At 28.8% G+C, this 18858-nt stretch overlaps 2 protein-coding genes and 1 long non-coding RNA gene across 15 annotated transcripts; 2 read left to right on the top strand and 1 right to left on the bottom strand.

Moving 5' to 3' along the window:
* Positions 1-305: 305 nt before the first annotated feature.
* LOC145087051 (uncharacterized) lies at positions 306-3232 on the top strand. Of its 7 annotated transcripts, none has more exons than XR_013700718.1 (5): positions 306-853; positions 944-1036; positions 1136-1352; positions 1439-2258; positions 2360-2631. It is a non-coding gene; the product is annotated as an uncharacterized LOC145087051 (long non-coding RNA). The 7 variants fall into 7 exon arrangements; XR_013700720.1 differs by having other exon boundaries at positions 307-853; positions 944-1352; positions 1439-1600; positions 1933-2258; XR_013700716.1 differs by having other exon boundaries at positions 307-853; positions 1271-1352.
* A 4290-nt stretch (positions 3233-7522) lies between these two features.
* LOC145087052 (uncharacterized) lies at positions 7523-10141 on the top strand. Of its 7 annotated transcripts, none has more exons than XM_079024953.1 (6): positions 7523-7775; positions 7867-7883; positions 7976-8034; positions 8363-8387; positions 9748-9854; positions 9932-10141. In XM_079024953.1, the coding sequence occupies exons 1-6, from the start codon at positions 7662-7664 to the stop codon at positions 10057-10059; spliced, it is 450 nt and encodes a 149-aa protein (XP_078881079.1). In that variant the 5' UTR covers positions 7523-7661; the 3' UTR covers positions 10060-10141. The 7 variants fall into 7 exon arrangements, 5 of the variants coding, with proteins under 5 accessions (XP_078881079.1, XP_078881078.1, XP_078881081.1 ...); XM_079024952.1 differs by having other exon boundaries at positions 7525-7775; positions 8325-8391; XM_079024955.1 differs by having other exon boundaries at positions 7526-7792; positions 8325-8391.
* A 1979-nt stretch (positions 10142-12120) lies between these two features.
* Positions 12121-13683, bottom strand: LOC145089670 (protein FAR1-RELATED SEQUENCE 5-like). Its single transcript, XM_079028076.1, has one exon. The coding sequence runs from the start codon at positions 13681-13683 to the stop codon at positions 12121-12123; it is 1563 nt and encodes a 520-aa protein (XP_078884202.1).
* Positions 13684-18858: the final 5175 nt, after the last annotated feature.

Consider the following 18858-nt stretch of genomic DNA (forward strand, 5'->3'; position numbering starts at 1 on the left):
TACAAAATCTGAAAATGTTCGGTGCGGTGCGGTTTCTAGTCTTGCAAAAACCGCAAAAAAACGAGCCACACCGTATATATATATATATATATATATATATATATATATATATATATATATATTTACTACCTTATAAAAAAAATCTCATTATTTCTATAAATAAATTGAATATAATAATAATATTTTTTTAAGACGTACAAACCATTAAGCTAACAGTACAACAAACTATTAATATAATATTAATATAATAATAATAACCTGAATTGGTCCACATTAAACCGACATTCCGTCGCCTTCAACATATTCAAATCCTTCTTATCTCCTACCTATCAGGCCAATTATCCGTCAGCATATGATTCAAGAAATCAGAGGTTCTCTGTGAATTATTTTACCTGATTTTCTCCATGAGAAGAAGGCAAAGCCTCCCCAAAATCCTTGAAGCATACCATCAACCTAAGAGCTCCTCTCATATCTGACGCAGACACCCACCACGTCCCGATCGGTGAGTAGCCATCACCATCACAGCTAAATGTCGCTGCCCTTTGTTTCTCGCTAAAATGCTCCAAACCGTCGCCACCCTTCACAACCATCACAGCCCGACCATACTAAATTGTCGGTGTCATCATGACCTTCACCAAATCCACAATGTCCTTCATTGTAACTCACCGTTTCCTACACCCTAAGATCTCTCAATCCCGTTTCCTCTTATCATATATTCATCTGTTCTCTATAAACTCATAAATGCTGGAAAAAAATGGAAGCTAAAATCAAATGACCACCGTTAAATGCCATCATCCTCCTCCTTTCTTATTTGTACTTGAAACAAAAAAGAAGCTCTGATTTCAGATATCACGTAACACATTTCTTAATTTACTTTTTTGCAATCGAATCGATGATGGTGCTACTTCGAATATCTAACATCGAGTATCATTTTTTCACCTAGATTTCTATGGTCTTGGGTCATAAAAGGTCAAAAACCTCACTATACCTTGGATTTGTTCAAGAATCTGATGTGACTTCAAAGATGCAACCTCAGGTATATTTTTTGACCTAGAATTTTATGGTTTCACATCAACTAAGTGTTTTGGGTCATAAAAGGTTAATAACCCCACTGTTTTACTTTGATTACATTCAGAATCTTGTGTGGCTATGAAGATCTAACCTCACGTACCAATTTTTACTATTTATAGACATGATTTCTTATTGTCTTTGGTTAAAATTAATAAAAAAAATGCCTTACAATTGAAAGGATTTGGAACTGAACTCTCAGGGAGGGTTCAAAATCTATATGCTATGGTTTGTGTTCAAGGACATGGTCCGGTTGCTAGAATACCTACAATGGCAGTCTTAAGGTAATACAATTTCTATCGCTACACATTCTTATTTACTTTTTATCATTAAGTTTTCATGTTGACTAAGTTTCATGTTTATGCAATAGGCTTAAAGGAAGTGCCTTCAACATTGGTGATGATGAGAAAACAAGGGATTAAAGTTGAGATTACACCATTAAAATAAGTTGATGTCCCGTTTTTCTAACGAGATGGAAAAGCAAAAGAAATGATTATAAGAAATGGTTATGAAAAAAAATTGACTTTTGAAGGTACTTCCTATTTTTCTTCTGTGGTCATTAGGCATGATATGATGAATTGTGGTATGGGAATAGGGAAAAGTACAACTGCTTAGACTTAAATTGCCCAGGCAAAAAGTGGTTTTGACTTTGAATATGATAAGTTAAATTGGGCTTTAATTTGGTCGCTATGTATGCAATATATGTCTACTTTTGGAATTTAATTCATAGAAGAAGGTGGTTGTTGCCTGTATCTAGGTCAAACAATTTGGATGTCATCAAAATTTAATTTTAAACTCATTAAGTTAATTTGAAATTAATGTCTATAAGAATTGACATAATCTTTAATACTATTTGGGTTTCAGGATATTGGGATGAAATTCTCTAGATTCAAGGCAATACTAACATAAATTTGATAACCATGTCATCCAATTATAAAGATACATGGTACAATGGTTCTTACCATCATTAGGCCAACTACTAATTTAACCACAAGTTTAATCGAGACCATGGTAGATTAGAAACTAAAAGTGTGATGGTTTATAGCTAGATTATAGAGCTTCATCTCCATCATTTGTTCGCTCCTCTTCTTTGTGGTTCTCTTTCAAGGCATTTCCCTCCAAATGTTGGGTGAAAACTAGGAAGTTGGTAATCTTACAGCTACAGGGGTGAAATTGGCCCAATTTTTGGGGTAATATATATGCATCACATTATGTAATTGTTTTTTTTTTGCTCTTATCTCTTAATCCTTTATAACAACCATTTTGACTTTTTTCTCATTGTCTTTTGCAGGTAATCTGAAGTAAAAACCACTTATTTTTGTTTATTTTTAGATAATTTGCTTGCTTACTTAACATTTTTGTTCTGAAAATTCAGTCTTTTTTGGTACAAAGTTTAGGATCCGAAGAAAATGTCTAAATAGAAGTAGAAAATGGTATTGGTAAGGCCAAGATGGAATATTATAAGTTTATTAAGCAGATTGGTGGATAAGGTTTTGGAGATCCACTTCTTGTATTGCGAATCTTAATTCATTGATTTCATATTATGAGATGTTTGTTAATTAATCATTTTCTTTTTTAGGAAATGCTTTAGGTTCAACAGAGAAACATTTGATGTTTTACATATAGGTAGGCTGAGAAAAAAGCATGTGGGATGTGCAATTCACTAGCCTTGTTGAAAGGTAAGGTCACACTGAATCTAATTAGTTGTGATTCTCGTTTTTTTTTTTTTTTTTTTCCGTGAAAGCTTATTTATTTTGAATCATTTCTTATATAACTGAATTTAGAATGTGGGATTTGAAATATTGAGGGAACCTTAGTTTAAGTAAACATAGACACCAAGGATATGGATTTGGATCCGAGAAGCATAATTAACTAGGAATATCTAATAAGAAAGTCAAATAAATAAGTCTTCCACATAGTGGAAGCAAGAATCATACTGCAACACTATCTGCCAAGTGACTGGTTATTTGATGTAGGTTTAAATGAAACTTATATTTAACAAGATTGTAATTGTTATTAGCTTATGATTATTTGTACAGTTGGTAGGACAATAGATGTGTGTTGTCCTAATCGTGTGAGTTCACCATTCCCATTCACACCTTGGGGTGGAATCATGCCTTATTTACTTAAAACTATAATTGAATTTACTGAAACTGTTGTTGCATGATGATCTAATTGCACTTTAAATGTTTCATTAAGGCATTGTTCTTTTGAAATCTACCAATAACAACATTGTACTTTCGTTTTTTTCTTGTGAATACATTATAATTTAAAAAAATCTACCCAATTATAACAGTGATTTTTTTTGCTATGAACTTCAATGACATTTGTAAAATGTGATGCATTATTTTTAAAAGTAAAACGTGTTGTAAAAGGAGTAACAGGAAGAAATTAATGTAGAATGTTGTAATAAAACTAATCCAAAATGCATATTAAGAAATTTAATTAAGTTTTTTATTTGATGTTATAACAGAACAATTTCCCAATCTTAAATAAATTTGCTTCCCCTGTTAATTCTATCCCTAATGTTATTCCACTAATTTTTGTTGCCTTCCTCTCTTAAGGATTTCTTATGCAATCACGTAATAATTGAACAAAGAGTTATTTTTGTCATAATAAATCAACTTTTTTGTTGGTTTTGTATTGATTAAGATTTATGTACTTCGCCTCCTTACATCATACGCTTTGGAAATATTTGCAAACCAAATATAAAGCAACAATCAATATACTATAATAAATTCTTGTTTTTTCATTTTGTAATTTGGAATTGGACAAATGAGTTTTATTTTTTTTTTCTCTCTTGTCTTGATTGAAATTATGTAGATTATTACTTAAAACATTTAGAGTTTGTATGCATAGTCGTGAATGTTGCATAATTCTATGATTATGGCAAGCCTCACAAATAAGTTTGTTGCTCACATACACATACGCAATCATTAATATAGCTACATAAACAATCAATTTTTCTATCTTTTAGGTTATTTATACAAATATTTTGTTAGACATACCATACATGATTAATATTAAACCTAACATGTTTATCTTTAATATTTTAGTACTATCATGTTATTCCATCATAAATATGTGAGTGAAATTGTTTTTAAACATAAAATTAAATTATTCTCCTCCGCCGCTTTGCGCGGGTGCACCACTAGTATATACATATATATATATATATATATATATATATATATATATATATATATATATATATATATATATATATATATAGGGTTAGGTTATTTTGTTTTCACTATCTATTGTGTGCATGTATGACTGATTCTGGACCAATTATTTTAGTTATTTTAAGAAAGTAATTAATGCATATTACATATTGAAGATATAATAGGTATTAATTACATCATCAGCATTTAATATGCATTAATTACTTTCTTAAAATAACCAAAATGATTGGTCCAGAATCAATCATACGGGCACACAATAGATAGTGAAAACATTTGAACCTAACTCTCTCTCTCTCTCTCTCTCTCTATATATATATATATATATATATATATATATATATATATATATATATATATATATATATGGAAAGCTGCAATAAAGTCTCTAGATATTGGCCTCATAATCGATTTAGTCCTTATATTTTTTTTATTTAATTAAGTTTCAAATACTGATAATCGCATTTAATTTTATACCAAACTAATCTAATGATTTTATAAAGTTAAATTAACAAAGTTCATACTTATATTACAATATGCATATGAAATTTCCAATCTATTTATTTCTTTCAACAATATTGTTAACTTTTTATAATCTCAACATTGTCATTAATAAAAATAAATATTATGTATTACAAAAAACTGGAAAATATTATCATAATCTATGATTACATACCATCAATATGATATAAGTTATATTTAATTATAACATGTTAAATGGTTGAAATAAATATATTATTTAAAAGCGGTTTCACCTAACCTTGAACAAATGGTTTAATCTTATATGAATGAACATATATCTTATTCCATTTGTGGTTTTTTGGAAAGGGTCTCCCCTAACTTACGCTCACATCATGACTAATCTACCGTGCAAACATGAGGACATGCCTCATGTTCCGGAGTCACCGTAAACGGGCCTTCATGATAACAGAAGTAAATAGCAATAACCGAATTAGAACTCGAGTAGATAAAATATTTGCTTATGGGTGGTGGTATCCTTTTGTGTGAATTCTTTTTTATGAATATGGATCCCCTAAAACACTCATGTCGTACTTATTGTGAACATGGATTCCTATTGTGAATATGAATTATTATTGTGAATATGAAAAATGCAAATGACCACGTTGCCAACAAGGACACCATCAAGTCTGCCTATGACATGAAGATCAATCAAACACTTTGGTGATATGGTCGTCTACTCCCCCCTAGCAGCGAAACTCCCTCATCGTTGATATGTACCTCATATAAGGATCTGTTGCACCCCTACCTGGAAACAACCGTAATATCTGAAAGAAACTACTCACACCCCTCCCCCCTACCCGGTCATTTGCCGCTTTGCGCGGGTACACAACTAGTGTATATATATATATATATATATATATATATATATATATAGGGAAAACTGCAATAAAGTCTCTAGATATTGACCTCATAATCGATTTAGTCCTTATATTTTTTTTATTCAATTAAGTCCCAAATACCGGTAATCGTATTCAATTTAACCCTTTGACCCGGTCAAAACGGTCATCCAAATTTCAAAAATTACATTTTTGGCCCAGATTTCAAATTTTATTACAAATGTCGTCCAAAATTTACACTTTTGGCCCAGATTTTAATTTTTTTTTACAAATTTAGTCCAAAATTTACCCTTTTTGCCAAAATTTTAGAATTTTATTATGAATTCATCCTAAATTTAGTTTTTTTTTATAATTTTTTTTCTCAAAAATTTGTTTCTAATATGTTTTTTCTTTATAAACTCCTATTTATACAAAAAAAAAAAAAAAACATATTTTCACATAAAAATCTTATGTTTTCTATATAAAAAAAAATTTAAAAAGTTTTTGTTTATGAAATATCTACTTATAAAAATAGGTTTGGATTATTTGTGTGATTTCTTTTAAAAAATCAATTAAGAAATTAAAAGTAACCATAAATTATACTATCAAATTATAGTTTGTCAAAAACTAGTTACACTCATTTTAATATTATTTATTTGTTCTTTAGTCACATTTATAGGACAAATAATATCAGTTCTTAATTGTAGTTTATAGAAAAAAAAACATTTTATTAGAAAAATTCAACATCATGTTTTTTAGTAGGTTGTGATACTTTCCTTGTGAAGCTCAACTCAAGCATGTTTCCGGTGTTTGAGTAATTTTTTTAACCAAACTCATGTGTAAATTCTTTAGAACTTTAGTTAAAGTATTCTATTTTGATAGTTATAATATTTTATATATTTATGTTGCTATTGTATTTTTAGTCATTTCTCACTCCCCTAAAAACATGTTTATCGATAATAAATTGCAACCGACATTCCATATGACAAACATTAAAAATATAGGAAATACAAGATTATAAATAATCCAAGTAAGAAGAGGTTGATTGACAATAAAAAAAATCACAACTTAGATCGGACATGTGCCATGAATGGATATGTTTTATTTAGATAATATATTTATTAAAAAGTTATAAAAAAATATATCAAAGTTATGATTTTAACTTTTTTCTTAAAAAAATTCTTATGAATAAAATATAATATTATTATATTATATATATATATATATATATATATATATATATATATATATATATTTTTAACTTTCATATATAATGTAACTAGTTTAAACTTTCATATAAATGTGATTAAAGAACAAATAATCCAAACATGTTTTTATAATTTAGGGTTACTTTTAATTTCTTAATTGATTTTTTAAGAGATATCACACAAATAATCCAAACCTATTTTTATAACTAGATATTTTATATACAAAAAACTTTTTAAAAAAAGTTTTTATATAGAAAAAAATAAGATTTTTATGTGAAAATATGTTTTTTTTTGTATAAATATGAGTTTATAAAGAAAAAAATATTAGAAACAATTATTTGAGAAAAAAAAAGTTGTAAAAAAACTAAAGTTAGGATGAATTCTTAATAAAATTCTAAAATTTGGGCAAAAAGGGTAAATTTTGGACCAAATTTGTAAAAAAATATAAAATTTGGGCCAAAAGTATAAATTTTAGACCAAATTTGTAATAAATTTAGAAATCTGGGCCAAAAATGTAATTTTGAAAAGTTGGATGACCTGTTAACCGGTTCAAAGGGTTAAATTGAATACGATTACCGGTATTTGGGACTTAATTGGAGTTTTCCTTTTTATATATATATATATATATATATATATATATATATATATATATATATATATATATATATATATATATATATATAAAAGTGAAAACTAAGTAGTTTTGTTAAATTGTTTAATTTTCTGAAAAAAAAAAAAAAAAAAAAAACAATAAACAATTTCCCTATATTGTCCGATATCGTCGAATACTCGTCTATCAAACCCTTTCCCTGAAATTGATGTGGGAAAAATTGAAATCAACAGCAAATCGGAAGTGAAGATTGAAGATGCCTGATATCATCGACATCATTGAATCGTATATTCGTTTCTCTAAGCCTTTCCTTGAAATCGGTGTGGGAAATATCGAAATCAACAAGAAATCGGCACTGAAGATTGAAGATGTATGATATCATCGAACGTATGAACTAAGATCGTTTCTTCTCTACTTCAACTAAGATCCTATTGTTCTTGTATAAATTTATGTTCTTTTAGGTATGTGATGCTTGGAGGTAATGAAAAAAAGCCCTAATCATTCAATTAGAAATGGAGAAAAAAGGAATCGCTTCAAATTCGGTCATCTAAACCACAATCATTGATGCAGACACAAATCAAACCAAATTGAAGAAGCTGGAGGTCTATTTGCAGAAATGAAGTCCAAAGGTATCCAACCAATTTCTTCTCTGTATGAACTTGATGAACACAACAAATCAGTGAATTAACCTCCAAGATTAAGTATTATATTACATCCTTCTACGGATTCTTCGTGGGATTTGTTAGTAATTTGGCTGATTGATTGATTGATACCATAAAAACATGTATAAAAGATGGTTATATGGATTCTCCAACATAGTTCTTTTATATCTGTCTTTTATTGTCAGTTTAATGCTTATATATAAAGATGGTTATTCAACATAATATAATATATTGATTTCACACTTGATTAGTTTCAGTAATGAAGATATTAAAGCAGAGATCATGTTTTATGCAGTTGGTATTGGTGTCTCCTCATCTAGGCAGGTACAAGAAATTTATATGACTTGCTTTGTTGGTTATTCTTGATAGTTTCTGTAAAAAGATGTGTTTTTTACTTACAAAATGATAAACTCATCCAAGACATCATCAATGGGCTGATTTTCATGTTCGATACATAAAAACAAATGTTTGTGAAAAATCCAAAAAAGAAAAAGAAAAGCCATGTGGTTTGTGTATTGTGACTTTGGAAGTGGTCTATGTTTTGGATATTTTCTAGATAAAAACTTGTTTTGAAATGAGAATTTTAGTGAAGTAATTTATTTTCCCAGAGACTTAAATATTCACTGAACCTTGTCTGTAAATAGATGTAGATCAAAAGCTGCAAAAAGTCTATAAGTCTATGCAAACAGTAAAACTGACTAAGAGGCAGAAGCACTGTAATTTTATAAGATAAATCCACTAAGACTGAGAAATAATATAAGAGTCGTTTATAAAAGATTTTATTAAAAAAAGTGATAATAATGATTCTGTTTTAGCTTTTACATGTTTTTAGTGCAATGCAGTCCATGGTGTAATTTTATTCCCCCCCAGTATAAATGATACCAGGGGGTTGTGTTTTCTTGTATTATTGATAAAGTAACTGAATAGGTAATGTTGTCTGCACGTCAACTTTAAATTTAATCAAGTTTTTTAGAAAGGGTAAAAGAGGACATACATGGAATTAAGGTAGGTGTTGTGTTGGGGGCATTTTGGGTATTTCTTGTTACGTGCTATGCTATTTAGTAGTGGGATTGAATAAGGCATGGCATGCTTTTGATATTTTCTGAGATGTATCCACTTGAAGAGATATTGATTGTAAGGCTTAGTGCATTTTGAGTTGTTAAACTTTTATTTAGTTTTTTTTTTTCTGTACATTTTTTCAAAAGTTTTTACAATTTGGACTTGCAACTTTTTTTACAAGTCTTTATTATAAACTAACGTTCTTTCACGTGTAACATACATATTTAGGTAAATTACTTTTCGATGGAATACAAAATTACTAATATATATGCTATTAGAAATTTCATCTGTTTAAAAAACACCACATATCTATTAATGCTTATCTTTTTAAAACTTATATTTGGCAGCTTTTTCCATTCTAGATATAGCATCATATAGGCATTTTGTGATATCCAGTAATGCAATAACTTCACCATTTTCAACAACCGGTAGATGCCTAAATTTTCCTGCTTTCATATTAGATGAATAAATAATATATGAGTTATCAAATATGATTACAATGAAGTTAACAAACTGATTGAAGCGGTTTAAATAATTGTGGGAAACTTCTAACTTGTTTAATTCATTTCTGTTTTAGCTAAATTTTCTTTAATTTATGATATATATTATTTTTTGTTGTAGGATGAGTGCATCTGTCATGGCTCTTCCATCCAATAATGATGTCATGGCTCTTCCATCCAATAATGATGTCATGGCTCTTCCAACACAAAAAATAAGTCTAGTTGCAGGTTACCGAAATACCCTCCTAGTCATCTACACCTCTACACAACCTTACAAACTAATGACTCGAATACCCTTTTTGTAGGTTCCATGATCTGGAAATCATTTTTGCATAATGATGGACATAATGACATACTAAGAGCCCAAAAGATTTGGGATCAAAGGATCTTAACAAAATCAAACTCTAGAATTGTAGATGTGGTTGTTGTATAATAGTGTACCTATCATTTTTTTTTCCAAAATGAGAAATATACTTATAATTATCATTTTTAATCAAAGTTAGCAATTGAGATTATTCGCTTTTGGTCGTGTTGTTTATGTGACTTGAACTTCCCTATCCTTAAGATCTTGAGGATTACCATCTTTGGGACAGGGGTAATATCGTACAACAATTTTAAAAACCATCTAAATTATGTGTAGATTAACACAACATTAACCAAAATGACAACCTACTTTCATTTTTAACATAGAATTGTAGAAAAGTTACAACTTTATTTCATTTTCACCCAAAATTGCAGAAAAGTTTCGTTTTGAACCCAAAATGAGAACCTACTTTCATTTTTAACCAAAATATCCTCATATTTTTGTTTTTTCACAAAATACCATCGTACTTGTGTTTTTTTTTTACAAAATACCCTAATAATTTCGTTTTTTTACAAAATATCATCATATTTCCGTTTTTTTCACAAAATACCCTCATAGTTTCGTTTTTTCACAAAATACCATCGTACATTAGTTATTTTGACAATATACCCTCATAATTTCCTTTTTTCACAAAATACCATCGTATATTTGTTATTTTCACAAAATACCCTCATAATTTTGTTTTTTTCACAAAATAACATCATACTTCCGTTTTTTTCACAAAGTACCCTCATAGTTTCGTTTTTACACAAAATACCATCATACTTTTGTTTTTTTTCACAAAATACCCTCATAGTTTCAGTTTTTTCACAAAATACCCTAATAATTTTGTTTTTCACAAAATACCATCATACTTCTATTTTTTTCACAAAATACCCTCATAGTTTCGTTTTTTCACAAAATACCATTATATTTCCGTTTTTTTCTCAAAATACCCTCATAGTTTCATTTTTTTTTCACAAAATACCATCGTACATTCGTTATTTTCACAAAATACCCTCCTACATTCATTATTTTCACAAAATACCATTGTACTTGTGTTTTTTCACAAAATATCTTCATAATTTCATTTTTTCACAAAATACACCATATTTCGGGTTTTTTTTACATAAAATATCCTCATACTTGCATTTGAAACACATAGTAGCAACCAAATTTTAATTATAATCACACCAATAAAAACAAATTAAAATAGTTAAGAAGCATCAATAACTTCTAGATTATTCATACATTCTTTGTGTCTAAAACATTGCAGTTAACCAAAAAAATGTCATGAAGCATCTAGTTTTTCTTTTGCCCACAAAAACAACACATCTGATCTTTATGTCTCTTGCAACAATTCATCCCTCTGATACATGAAAAAAATAAAAAATTGTTAATATAATCATTCGAGTTCTAAATCATGAAAATTAAACTATTATTATAATTACCTTTCTTTTTGAACAACTAGTAGCATAATGACCCAATCCTTGACAGTAAGAGCATGTTCGTTTTTTAGGGGCCTATAAAAAAGACTTTATTCTACTTGCAAGTTTCAGACGCCCTTTTGTAGTAGTTGGACAAAGAGGATCACGGATAGATAATTGTGGCATCATATCTACTTGCGAAACTCCCATACAAGAACTTTGAGATGTATTCTCCAAAGACACGGATTTTTTTCGGTTTGCTTGTTCATCTAAAAGACTTATCAATATCATATTGAGTTTTTGTATCTCCGAAGGGGAGTCCCTTGCTTGTTCAATTAGTTTAGTAAAATTCGAACGAACACAAAATAATGTGTAGGCACTAACTTCATTTTCATTATTTATTTCTCCGAGTCCGATACTAACACTACCCAGTTTGTACCTAGCATCAAGGGTCCATCGCGATAAAATATAGTGACTCGGAAGTTCTTGAACATGCTTCTTCTTCAACACATATAAGCTATACTTGCATAAAATCCCATTTGTCTCATACATAGAACACGAACATGTGATGCTGACTTGATGTAAAGAACGAAAGGTAACAATACGCCAATATTTAGTATCAACATCCAATTGCTCAACTTTATATATGCTTTCTTCTGTAGTTTTTGTTATAGTCTCGTGAGTCAAATTGGTAATAGCTTCGGTCCATTCTTTTTTGAAAATATCAAACATCTTTTCTAATATAAAATTGACCGGATTTTGCTTCGATTGGATGCACTGAAGAAAGAACCGGTCTCGAGTTCGTAGTCTTGAAATCTTCATCTTCTTCGACAGCTCTTCGTGACTTAACTGCTTTGTCGTATTGTACAACGAATTCATTCAACATGGTCCTCGAGTTAACAAATCCATCAAAAAATGAATTGATACTCTCACTTCGTCCGGTTGTGGTCATACCCGCAAAGAAAATATCCTTCAAGAAGGGTTTAGCCCAATGTATACGTTGGTTATACATGTCACTAAGCCAACAATTGCTTTCCAGTTCATACTTAATACACATATCTTCCCATGTTGCTTCAAATTGTTCAATGGTGTTACTATTTACCCATTGTCTGTGCGTCTCTTGAAAATCACTGTAATTGGAAACATACGATCGAAGATGCTCAGTTTTAAGTTTCCTGATATGCCATGAACAAAAGCGATGTCGAGTATTTGGAAACACTTTTTTTATTGCATTGCCCATCACTTTGTCTTGATCGGTAATAATTGCCTTCGGATACTTGCCAAACATACATTTGAGGAAATGTTCAAATAACCATTCAAATATCTCTTCCTTTTCGTTTTCAAGCAACGCTCCACCAAAAAGTATAGACTGTCCATGATGATTCACCCCAGTAAAGGGAGCAAAAGCCATCTTGAATTTGTTAGTCATATAAGTGACATCAAACACAACAACATCTCTGAATTTTGTATAGGCATCTCTTGCTCTACCATCAGCCCAAAAGATATTTCTAGGATACCCATCATCAGACAAATCCACGACAAAATACTGGTCACTGTCCACTAATGTTTTATCTTGAAAATGTTTTATAAGTCCATAGAACTCCTTTCCTCTATGTTGTTTTCGATGCTCAGATAAAACATCAGCACATTGCTTTGAAGTTACATCAGCTACATTTGAGGTTTTCATTGTATTAACAGCCTTTTTAATCTGAGAAGGTTTCAACCCTGCTTGACCAAATTGCACCATAAGAGATTTACCTTCTATTGAACGGTGGAAATTGCTATGAGATCGATGCTTTATCACCTTTGTAGGTGTCATGGTCAAGTCGTGATTGTGTGTGTCATTAAACAAGCCCACCAACCACTTCCCATCCTCCTGTCTTGTTATTCGAAGCTTTGCTTGACATCCGGTTCTAACATCTCTACGACGTTTTATCTCATTTTCACTTGAAGCATCTTTGTCCATCCTTTTGAAACCTTCTTTGTTGCATACATATATCTTCCGAAAAGGCTCATTTGTTTTAGGATTTTTAATTGTGTCATCTTTACGTATACCAAAGTCATGCAAAAATGAATAATCATTATAAAATGTATAAGCATCATCGGGTGTATCAAAAACCTTTCCCAGTATCCTTTCATCATTAACATCATCTTCGTCAAATTCAATGTTCACGCCGATATTATTTATTTTTTCATTATCATATGTTGCTTCCACATAATCATTTGTGTCAATATCTCCGGTTATATATGGTTCTATAGCTTGATTAGTTGCTTCGGCTTCACTCATTATGGCCTGCAATAGACAACGATGCATATTCAAACATTATACGTAAACAATATATTAACAACCAATAACGCAAAACTTAAAAAAAATATCAAATACATTGGATATTTTACATTTTCAGAAAAACCGTCAACCAACCGCAATGTCTACCTCTAGAATCCAAAAAAAAAAAAACGTATCGTATGTAATTCCAAAAAAAAAAATACTTGGAAGTACTTATCGTATGCATTTCCAAAAAAAAAAAAGAAAAAAAAACGTTTCGGAGTCAATACTGTTTGATCGAATCCAAATTCTTGAATTGAAACTTTTTAGTTTTTCCGTTAATTGCGATTGGAGGAATATAGCTAGTAAACTACAACACCTATAACCCAAATTCATGAATTGCAACTTCTTTTTACTGTGATTTAGAAGAAAATTAATGGGTGCTCCAAAATAAACCTGATAAACTTAAAAATTGAGGAAATTGACCGACCTGGTTAGACAAGTGAACTACAACAAGGACGAAATCAACTTGGCTGTTGCGAATTGCAATTTTTTTTTTACCGTGAATGGTTTTTTTATGTTAATAACGATTAATGTTAATTTTGATCACCATTTGCAATCGACTTTCCTGTTGTGAATTCAGTATAATAAAAACCTCATAACAATACGATGATCATGGAAGTTGTATGATCGATGCACCCAATTTCGTGAATTCAAATAGTTTTTTTTTAATCCGAATTGTGATTTTGGCCGGTGTAGTCGTTTGCCATTGAATGAAATCGTAGTTATTTTCCTTCTGTGAAATCGCCGTTTTTTTCTTCCATGAATTGGTGTAGTCGAATTCGAAAAAGGAGTAATCGGATTTGGATTTTCAGGAATAAGGAAACGTGGATTATTTTTAAGGAAATTCTTGTTTTTTTATTTTCAGAAAATTAAACAATTAACAAAACTACGTAGTTTTGACTAATTGGGTACCTAACTTATATACCCTTAAGGGTATATTCATCTATATATATATATATATATATATATATATATATATATATATATATATATATATATATATATATATATATATATATATATATATATAAGAACTAAGAACTCATGACAATTAAAATTTCTATAAATATAAATATCTATCTTTTCGGATGATTATTGTATATTTTTAAGCATAGATATAGAGATATTTACAAGAACAAATAATGTTAATTATATTTTATAAAATTTTAATATTAAGAGTATTAGTGATGATAACATCATTTTTATGAATACATTAATTGATATTATCGTGTATACCTGTGAAACATGTATTATATTTAATTCGTATTATATTCAAGCATTAGAAGAATGTTGGATGAGTGGTTATGTTATTTGATTTCAAACCAAGAGGTGGTGGTATCGGTTAATCTCCAAGATATCATTTGAGCTTTAATTTTGCAAGCCTTATAAGAGTATCCCCCATCGCATTTGAGATAAAACCTTCACCATTCTCATATTTCATATAAGAGAGTCAAGTCTAAGGCTTTTAACCTACATCTTCGAGGAGTCGCACATTGCTGGGGATGGAAATTTTGGCGCTTCTCATCTCTACATAAAGTTTCTCAAAAATGATTAACACTTCTCATCCGAGTCAAAGTAACTCGTTGAGTTATCTGAGTTTTAGTAAAACGGCAAAACAAAAACCAAATAAAAAAACTGACAAAAAACCGCAAAAAAAAAAAACCAAACTGAAAAAAAAAACTGCAAAAACCAAACCGCATAAAAACCGAACGGTGCGGTTTCTAAATTTCAAAAAAAACGAAGTTGCGATTTTTGGTTCGGTTTTGCCCAAAAACCGCACCATTCTCACCCCTAAAATTGCGTTTTCCCTTAGATTTTTATGTGTTTTTGTTGCGTTAATAATTTATTAAACCAATATAGTGTATCACATCTTTTTCCATTGTTATACATATAAGATAATTTTTAGATAATTTTTTAAGTTAATGAACAAAAACTATTAAAGAAAAATCATATTATATATACTATTGAGGATAAAAACGAAAGTTTAAGAATGACATTTTATAAAGTTCAAAGTTAAGGAGGATCAAATTAACATTTTTAAAAAATAAAGGGGTAAAAAATACATTTTACAAAGTAGAATAGAGAAAATCATATTACATATATAATATGAGAAGAAAACACAAAATGTTTAAAAATGAATGGTGAAAATGATATTTTATAAAATTCAAGATAAATGGGGTCAAAACGATATTTTAAATTTTTAGGGGATGAAAAAGATTATTTTAAAAAATAAAAGGGTTGCAAGTGATGGATTATGTAAAGTTGAAGGGTTGAAGTTCAACTTACATTGTCATACATGTACATTATGCATGATAATTGTATGTTTAACTACAATAGACAAAACATAAGAAATTGATAGTGAGATATAAGTATTTGTCTATATTTAGAGGGAAAAATGACTTACTGTGATAATATATTTGTGGTTTTGTTCATGTTTATGTAACTTTTTTATTTTATATACATTTGACCAGTTAACTTGTTATATGTGTTCACATATTTTCATTGTCACCGGCTACAACAACTGACAATGGTAATATGTGAATAAATTAACAAGTTAAATGTGTAAATTTTTTTCCTAAATATGAACAAAACGAAAAGTTAATTACCTTGATAAGTCATTTTTCCACTTTTAATAATGATTTTATTTTTCATATTTGTTTGCATTATTTTTTTCAAACGTCATTTTTAAAATATCCATAATTTCTTAAATATTAATTAAATATTGATCAATTTTAAACTTTACTTTTTAATTAATAAATATGTTTTTGTTTTTTGAAATATTTTATATAGACTCTTATATTTTTGTTTCTTTTGTTTTTAAGCATATAGAATATTTTTAAAGTAAATAGTATCTAACAATAAAATTAAATAAATTAAATAGGTAACAATAATTATGGAGGGTCTTTTAAAAAAAATAAAAAGAAAATATTACTTTGCAAATAAAAAAATAAAAAAAATCTATATAATGTATATTTTAAAATTATTCCAACTTCTTAATACTTTTTAATTAAAAGTTTATAAACTTTTAATTTTTTTAATACAACGTTTTAAACTAATATTTAACGAAAGTATTTTAAAATGTTATGAAAAAATATTAAATTGTCATACAAAATCTATGAAACACTTTAAAAATGTTGTAAAAGAAAGTTTAGAATTAAATGTATGAAAGTTATAAAAAAAACAAGTTAAAAACTTGTAAGAAAAAATTAAAACATTTATCAAACATTTGGTTTAAAAGCACTTTTATTAAAATTATATGAAAGTATAAAAAAGTTACAAAAATAATTATAAACAAAATTTATAACATTGTATTAGAAAAACTTATAGGAAAAAAATATCATAAATATATTGTAAGAAAATATAAAAAATCTTAAGAAATCTGTAAAAAATGATCACATTTAGACAACTTTCTTTTTTTTGTACACATTTGATCATTTAACTTGTTAAATGTGTTCACATATTATCATTGTGTTCACATATAGCAGGTGACAATAATAATATGTGAACACATTTAACAAGTTAAATGGTCAAATATGTATAAAAAAATAAAGTTACCTAAACAAGAACAAGACAAAAAGATAATTACGCACACAAGTTATTTTTTCATATTTTGAAATAAAAAAAACAATTAAAAAAACATGAGACCATGTGCACCCGTGTCGTGATAAAATAAAAGTAAATGAAAACTTAGGAGATGAAAAGTGATTAATGTATAAAAAACTAATTATACATTTAATTTGTTGTATTTTTTAATTACCTTAAATATTTAGTCTTTTGGATGTCTTCAAGAATTGATCGTTAAGCTAGTTTTAAGTGATCCCAAAATTGTTCCTAATAATATAAAGGGCACAAAGGTCATTGAAGCTAAAGTTGTGTTTTGTCATCCATCCTTCAAATTGTTCTATAATCTCTACTTAAATATAATTGTTCTATCATGTTAAACCTTGTAACAGATGAATACTTTTTCTAGTAAAAAAATAACGTAGTAAAGATGTTAAATTGACAATAATTTACCAAAAATCATGCAACCGTAACAACATTAGGGGAGGGTAAAAGAGGAATCAGATGTCTCATTATTTTTCTTACATTTAGAAGACACAATCGAGATTATCAACATTCAATTAGAACAACCATGTAAGTTATAACAATTGTAATGCCATCTTTTGTTTAGTTCATATGTGAAAGTAATCAATTATTATCACCTTTATTCTATCAGCAATCAAGTTATTCGGCACATGTTTCCAAAGCTTCTTGAACCAACTGAAGCAAGGAATATGGCGCGGGAGGAAGAAAGCTAAGAGAAGACGCTCGGAAAAAGAAGAAAGAAGGTTTAGCGACTCCGCCCTAGACTCCTATTGGCTAGTGAGCTAGTTCCCCTTATCTAGAAAGTCAATATCCCGGATAATGGATCCTATAAGAAAGAGGGGATTGTTGCAACTACAGAAACAACCGTACCAGAGAAATAGAGACATAGCATCTGAAATCTGATTCACATGTACATGTCTCAATGCTTCATAGTCAACTGAATCTTTTTGCATATTTTCTACTTCCTCATTTCTATAATCATCTGACCAAAATATTGCAAAGAACACCCACAATCTCTCATCTTTAGCTTCTAAAGTATTATGTGCAGTCATGTAAACTCTCAGATGTATCTTCTCTTTTAGCAAGAAGTTATAATATACTCATTTTTCTTTTTGTCACATATCTGAACTTAAGTAAGAAAAATAAAAAAGAAAAATAAACAGTGTTGCCATGTAGGTAATCAATAGTATCATAGGTTCTGGTTAGGGAGGTCTGTCAAGACTACAGATTCTTACATTTGGAGCATAAAGGTAACCTTATTATTATACCTAATGCTTAGCCCATGTAAGGAAATCAAAAGTTGGATTGAACTTTTAGTTCTCATTATACTATAGATTTATGCAATTTATTCATATGTATAGGTATTTAAATAAGGTAAGCATGTTTAAAAAATGCCAATTTATCTACGTTCAGTTATCCAAAATTATATTCCATTTACTATAAGTTCAATTATTAAGTAATTTTCTTTTTCTTTACAATTTATCCAAGTATCAAAAGATCAAATCAAGGTTGAATTTATAATTTCATGTTCAATAGATGATAGATTAC

Source organism: Lactuca serriola, chromosome 2 (genome assembly GCF_051521515.1).
Source record: "Lactuca serriola cultivar US96UC23 chromosome 2, Lser_US96UC23_V15, whole genome shotgun sequence".
Lineage (NCBI taxonomy): Eukaryota > Viridiplantae > Streptophyta > Magnoliopsida > Asterales > Asteraceae > Lactuca > Lactuca serriola.

What these genes read in the sequence shown, in the direction of transcription:
- LOC145089670 (XM_079028076.1), bottom strand. Translation starts at nt 13,683, where the DNA reads ATGAGTGAAGCCGAAGCAACTAATCAAGCTATAGAACCATATATAACC.
- LOC145087052 (XM_079024951.1), top strand. Translation starts at nt 7,662, where the DNA reads ATGCCTGATATCATCGACATCATTGAATCGTATATTCGTTTCTCTAAG. An exon ending in GTGTCTCCTCATCTAGGCAG is followed by an intron (nt 8,392 to 9,747) that starts GTACAAGAAATT and finishes TTTTTGTTGTAG; the next exon opens with GATGAGTGCATCTGTCATGG. An exon ending in AAAAATAAGTCTAGTTGCAG is followed by an intron (nt 9,855 to 9,931) that starts GTTACCGAAATA and finishes CCCTTTTTGTAG; the next exon opens with GTTCCATGATCTGGAAATCA.